This window comes from Calliphora vicina, chromosome 3, assembly GCF_958450345.1.
Source record: "Calliphora vicina chromosome 3, idCalVici1.1, whole genome shotgun sequence".
In the NCBI taxonomy this organism is placed as follows: Eukaryota; Metazoa; Arthropoda; class Insecta; order Diptera; family Calliphoridae; genus Calliphora; species Calliphora vicina.
In genome coordinates, this window is record NC_088782.1 from 106,049,395 (window position 1) to 106,056,061 (window position 6,667).

Consider the following 6,667-nt stretch of genomic DNA (forward strand, 5'->3'; position numbering starts at 1 on the left):
TCTTATGCCATCATTGCACATTCTATCCAATCTCAGAAACTTCTCAAAAAGCTTTAAAAAGTTTTCTCTTTAAAACAATTCTCAAAGGCGAATGGTAATTCTGATAACAGGAGCCTATATTAAACTGAATCCCTGTGAATTTAATGGTCAGGAAAATGGCATTCACTACGGCCTTTAGGTGCGATTGGTGCATGGAATCATGCTGCATATGATCACGGCAGTATAATCGGAAGTATACAGAATCTTCCAGATAATATTGATTATTACATCACCAGGCCCTTCCTATTGCGGAACTTTGGTTTCTCAATTCCATTCAACACGTAACTAATGGACTGTTCTTTACATAACACAACGAGTCTCTCAGTCCATACGGATGGTTCTAGGAAAGGATACCGATTTGGCGTAGGTGTCTATATTCAAGAATTCGGAATTGGGTTATCTTTGAGAATTCCAAATGAATGTAGCATTATTCAAGCTGATATATCGACCATTAAAAGGGCGGCTAACTGGCTCAGTTATAACAAGATTTCAGATAGGGATATTCGTATATATACTGATAGTCAGGCCGCAATAAAATCTTTGACAGGTGTGTAGACAACATCAAACTCAGTCCAGGAATGCCGGGCATCCTTACACAGAATGGCGAGACATACAACAGTCGTACTCATGTGGACTCGGAGTTATTACAGGCAACTGTGTTGCTGAGGCTTTGACGAAAAAAGGCGACATGATGCCTCACGCAGACATAGGCTTCCTATGCAGGATTTCGTTATCTAATTGCAAGCTACAAATTAGTAACTTTTACTATGAGCTTGCTCAAAGAAGATGGGAATGTGAGCCCACCTGTACGATAACCAGAATGAAAATACGAGGAAAGCATACAGAGGTAAGTGCAGGATCCATTTGACCGCAGCTCGTATATGACTGCTTTGAGACGACATCAATTCCGCAGTAGCAGGATACCGTATTAATGTCGTACTTGGAGGTCGCCCACCACCGATAGCAGAGTAGTTCTGGCACTAAGATCAGGATGGAGCAACAGGCTTAATTCGTTCTGGTTTCGCATAGACCGTGCCGTACTCAACTTATGCCCAGCATGTGGTCATTGTCCTCATGACACCCTCCACATGTTCAACTGTTCAGCCAACCTTACTTCACTACGTACAGTGGATTTATGGAACCACCCAGCACAATTCCTTGGCATGATTAAATATTGTAAAATTGTTTACGCTGTTACAACAACAACAACAACATAACCGAGGGCGCACAACATATCTTCTTGGCCTGACACGCTCACAATTTAGTAATGTAGTGACGGTGATAACCAGACACTACACATTTGGCAACCATGGGAGGAGACTTGGCCAGCCCTATAACGACTTCTGTAGAAGTTGTCAAAATGAAGAGGAGGATGAGACTATTTTTCATCTTCTTTGTCATTGTCCGGCATTAGGAGATCTACGCTTAAGGTTGCTGGGACATCGTTCTTAAATAGTCTTTCTGAGCTTTCGGATATGAAGCTAAAGTGCGTCAATGCCTTTATCAGGAATAGCAATTGGCTAATCAAGCCAGACACGAGAATCTCTACGGAGAGACCTAATATCCGTCAATTGACTGGTACTTAATATTCTCCTCTCTTCTTCTGACCTCATTCCTCTTTACTTCTTCTACTTATGTATTCTATCTGACTGTCCACTTATCTTTCCTTTTCTATCTTCATTTTCAGGTAACACAAACGGACCTATTGCTTGGACCCAAGTGAGCTGCTATCTTTCCTGTCTCTATCATGTAGCTGCCTGTTAACCTAACCTTTGTTCAATGTTTTCCTATAGAACAATTTGCGTTGCTTTAATGTTGAGACTATAAATTTAGTAGAACGACCTTCATTTCTCAAACTCTATTTCCTATAACTATGAAAAGTTGACTAAAACTTGACCTTCAATTAATAATTTTATCTCTATTACTCAGTTGTAAAAAACTTTGTGATAAATTTCAAAACTATTTATAATGTTTTTAATATAAAGATAAATAGATAAACTTTATAAACAAACAAGATTATTTCAACTATTAAGAACTTGGGGGAATGCAGTCGTTTAAAATTATAAAACATCTTTGTTATCAAGACATTCCATAGTTGGTAGTAAATTAAATAAAATAAACATTTAAAACAAAGAGAATAAAATAAACTAAACTAACAGCATCAATTGCTGAATAGATCATTTATTAAAAATCCAATTTAAATATTTTCCAAACTCCTTTTTATTGAGAACAAAATTTAATTGCCGCTTATACAGCTCAGCTTTATTCACTTTTAGTAACACTTTTAAAGACACTTCCACAATTATTATTTTATAACCGAAACCCAAACTTAATTTATTTTTTTTTACTTTTTTTTTGAAAAATTACAGCCAATTGTATATAACAAACTTTCATATTTTGCATTTTAAAATAAACCTGTCTTTCTAATGAACAAATATAAATTATATGTGTTAAAGTGCTGAAAATAATAAGATAATCTATTTGCTAAACAATAAAGAAGAACATTTTTAAGGAATCCTCATATTTTGTTATTAAATTTCTCTAACAAACCTCTTAAGCCTTAAACGTATCCTTTTCCTTACGTAAACTACCCATTGTGCGTATGGGATCAGATTCATTGGCATGCTTTTGTACAGTGGCTTCATGTACTCGCATAAATGGATTCCAGGACTTTTCCTCGGCAATGGTAGAAGGCACAGTGGGCGATTGGGTGGCACGTTTTAATTTGGCCCATTCAATTCTCTTCAAAATCTTATCATTTTGAGGCTCTACATGACGGGCATAGGACATGTTTTGTAAGGTATATTCATGGCCACAAAATACCTTGGTATCATCGGGTAGAGCTGCTAATTTCTCCACCAAAGCAGCATACATTTGTTCAGCAGTGCCTTCGAAGAAACGGCCACAACCTCCCTGGAATAGAGTGTCACCGGTGAAGACACATGTATCACCATTAGGTGCCTCCACAAAGTAGCATATGTGTCCAGTGGTATGACAAGGTGTAAACAAACAGGTCACATTTAAATCACCAATTTTTAAGCGATCATCTTGGGTTACTTTATGATTGAGAGCTCCTATACGTACATCGCCACCATAAACATCGAGAGGTTTGTTAAATAGTTTCACCAGTTTCTCATTGCCACCAGCATGATCCCAATGATGATGGGTGGTTAGAACTTTGGTCAAATTGACACTTTCCTGTTTAACGGCATTTATTACAGCCTCAGGATCTACTGGATCGACAATGGCAGCCTCCCGGGTGTTGCTGCAAATGATCTAAGAGATATGAGAAATTATTTGTTAAATTTATTTGAAGAAGGAGAGAATTTTTCTAAGAAACAATTGCCAGGTTTTTAATAGAAAAATGTGTGAAGTTTTTCTTATAGAAAAAACTTTACACTTTTTTCTATAGAAAAAACTTTAAGTTTTTTAAAAAGTTTAAAGTTTTTTTCTATAGAAAAAAGTGTAAAGTTTTTTCTATAGGAAAAAGTGTAAAGTTTTTTCTATAGAAAAAAGTGTAACGTTTTTTCTATAGAAAAAAGTGTAACGTTTTTTCTATAGAAAAAAGTGTAACGTTTTTTCTATAGAAAAAAGTGTAACGTTTTTTCTATAGAAAAAAGTGTAACGTTTTTTCTATAGAAAAAAGTGTAACGTTTTTTCTATAGAAAAAAGTGTAACGTTTTTTCTATAGAAAAAAGTGTAACGTTTTTTCTATAGAAAAAAGTGTAACGTTTTTTCTATAGAAAAAAGTGTAACGTTTTTTCTATAGAAAAAAGTGTAACGTTTTTTCTATAGAAAAAAGTGTAACGTTTTTTCTATAGAAAAAAGTGTAACGTTTTTTCTATAGAAAAAAGTGTAACGTTTTTTCTATAGAAAAAAGTGTAACGTTTTTTCTATAGAAAAAAGTGTAACGTTTTTTCTATAGAAAAAAGTGTAACGTTTTTTCTATAGAAAAAACGTTACACTTTTTTCTATAGAAAAAAGTGTAACGTTTTTTCTATAGAAAAAAGTGTAACGTTTTTTCTATAGAAAAAAGTGTAACGTTTTTTCTATAGAAAAAAGTGTAACGTTTTTTCTATAGAAAAAAGTGTAACGTTTTTTCTATAGAAAAAAGTGTAACGTTTTTTCTATAGAAAAAAGTGTAACGTTTTTTCTATAGAAAAAAGTGTAACGTTTTTTCTATAGAAAAAAGTGTAACGTTTTTTCTATAGAAAAAAGTGTAACGTTTTTTCTATAGAAAAAAGTGTAACGTTTTTTCTATAGAAAAAAGTGTAACGTTTTTTCTATAGAAAAAAGTGTAACGTTTTTTCTATAGAAAAAAGTGTAACGTTTTTTCTATAGAAAAAAGTGTAACGTTTTTTCTATAGAAAAAAGTGTAACGTTTTTTCTATAGAAAAAAGTGTAACGTTTTTTCTATAGAAAAAAGTGTAACGTTTTTTCTATAGAAAAAAGTGTAAAGTTGTTTCTATAGGAAAAAGTGTAAAGTTGTTTCTATAGGAAAAAGTGTAAAGTTGTTTCTATAGGAAAAAGTGTAAAGTTGTTTCTATAGGAAAAATTGTAAAGTTGTTTCTATAGGAAAAAGTGTAAAGTTGTTTCTATAGGAAAAAGTGTAAAGTTGTTTCTATAGGAAAAATTGTAAAGTTGTTTCTATAGGAAAAAGTGTAAAGTTGTTTCTATAGGAAAAAGTGTAAAGTTGTTTCTATAGGAAAAAGTGTAAAGTTGTTTCTATAGGAAAAATTGTAAAGTTGTTTCTATAGGAAAAAGTGTAAAGTTGTTTCTATAGGAAAAAGTGTAAAGTTGTTTCTATAGGAAAAAGTGTAAAGTTTTTTCTATAGGAAAAAGTGTGAAGTTTTTTCTATAGGAAAAAGTGTGAAGTTTTTTCTATAGAAATAAACGGAATAAAACTTATTTTTCTATAGAAACATATTTCATAGAAAGAAACATTTATTGTTTTTCTTTGAATAATTTAATATTGTAATAAATTTTACTTACCATGTACATGTAGTTGTCCTGAAGAGCAGGCAAAATTTTAATTTGCATGGCAGCCATTTTTAAATCTTCTATGGAACTATGCATGCCTCTGAAACCAACTTTGCGAAGTTTTTGTGCTGGAATAGAAAAAAGAAAACAAAAATATAGAAATAAAGTAACAAAAGAAGTCTTCAAATCTACAATTTTTTAAGTTTGTAACTAAATTTATTAGCGCCATCTACATCTCAACAATAACAACAAATGTTTTGATTAGCTATGACAAGAACCGAAACAAACAGAACTTTAAATAAAAATACAACACGATGATGAAGAAAAAACAACAAACAGCTGTTGCTTCTCAACGAACGAATAAAAAAAATACGAACAAGCAAAACAAAAGAAACACAAAACAAAAGATAAACAAAGAAACTCAAAATAACAAGAAATTTTCAACAAAATTAAATTTCAGACAAACGTTTGTGCTAAATAAAATGCAATAATATAGTTTTAAAAACAATAATTACAAATTTGCGTATTGTTTATATTAAATAAACGTGTACTAAAATATTCTCCATTGCCCGGCACCATTAATAAACAAACACCACCTGTCACCAACTTATTACGAGACACTGTTGGCCACCAACATCTTTGGAATGCAAGTGACCTACTACACGCCACATTGTGGCCGGCGCTGACAACAAACAAACCTCGAAAATATGTTGCGGTTAAATTTTGTAAAACCCCGTGTTTAAAACGTGACCAAAATGAAAGCATTTATAATTGATTTTAGACAAATTTTCAATAGAAAATAAATGAAACACACACACACAGCTAACGTTTTATTTGGTAACACTTGTAGTTTTTGCAAGTTTTCTTTATGCACGATTTCTTATCTGCAGTTTTTTCTATTATTGTCCATATACAGGTATAATTTTTCTCCAATTTCTTTTATTTAAGCACTTTGGAGGAGCCGATTGAATTTTGTTTTGTTACTTATTTGTTTAGTAAATAACTAATAAAGCTATTGATTTTTTGTTATTCTTAAGATTTGTAAACAAAAAGCTCTAACTAAAAAAATTAACAAAAGTTTATGCAAAATTATTTATTGTGCGTTCACTATGGAAAATAAATATTGAAAAATTCTTTTACACTGACTTACTGCGTTCGAACAACTGTTTGCGGAAAAAATTTATATGTGATAAGACCCAATGATGCCAGATACAATAGATTCGAGTATTATGCAATAGACGGGAGAAAACGGAAACGTTACATATTTGTGATTGTATTAGAAAAACGTTTTTCCAAAGATTTTCTAAAATTTCGCTATAAAAAAACCCTGAACTTTAAGTTTTCTTTTATTGAAAATCAATAAGCCTGACATTTTCCATAGAAAAACATTTCCCAGAGGGTTTTCTATAGAAAAACATATACCCTGAAGTCGTTCTAATGGAAAATCTTGGGTCTGCAGTATTTCCAAAGAAAAACATTTGTATTTTTGTCACATGGTTTTTGTATAGAAACCCAATAAAACTGATTAAAATATTAATTAAAATTATTTACATATTGCATTTTATTTTGTGCATGATATTTGTCTCAAATTCTATTCTTCATTGTGGCCATTTCATAATTTTGCTTTGTTCGTTTTAATTCTATATGT

At 31.9% G+C, this 6,667-nt stretch overlaps 1 protein-coding gene across 2 annotated transcripts; it reads right to left on the reverse strand.

Moving 5' to 3' along the window:
- Positions 1–2,393: 2,393 nt before the first annotated feature.
- tzn (tenzing norgay) lies at positions 2,394–5,855 on the reverse strand. 2 transcript variants are annotated; one of them, XM_065504294.1, is made up of 3 exons: positions 5,718–5,855; positions 5,032–5,147; positions 2,394–3,315 (listed from the first exon to the last, which is right to left on the reverse strand). In XM_065504294.1, exons 1-3 carry the CDS (start codon positions 5,782–5,784, stop codon positions 2,593–2,595), a joined length of 906 nt encoding a protein of 301 aa, XP_065360366.1. In that variant the 5' UTR covers positions 5,785–5,855; the 3' UTR covers positions 2,394–2,592. The 2 variants fall into 2 exon arrangements, with proteins under 2 accessions (XP_065360366.1, XP_065360365.1); XM_065504293.1 differs by having other exon boundaries at positions 5,535–5,784.
- Positions 5,856–6,667: the final 812 nt, after the last annotated feature.

Excerpts from the sequence above, each read along its gene's own strand:
- tzn (XM_065504293.1), bottom strand. The coding sequence starts at position 5,784 with ATGCTTTCATTTTGGTCACGTTTTAAACACGGGGTTTTACAAAATTTA. Across the intron at positions 5,148-5,534 it reads TATAAACAATACGCAAATTT|CACAAAAACTTCGCAAAGTT; the intron begins GTAATTATTGTT and ends TTTCTATTCCAG. Across the intron at positions 3,316-5,031 it reads AGGACAACTACATGTACATG|ATCATTTGCAGCAACACCCG; the intron begins GTAAGTAAAATT and ends CATATCTCTTAG.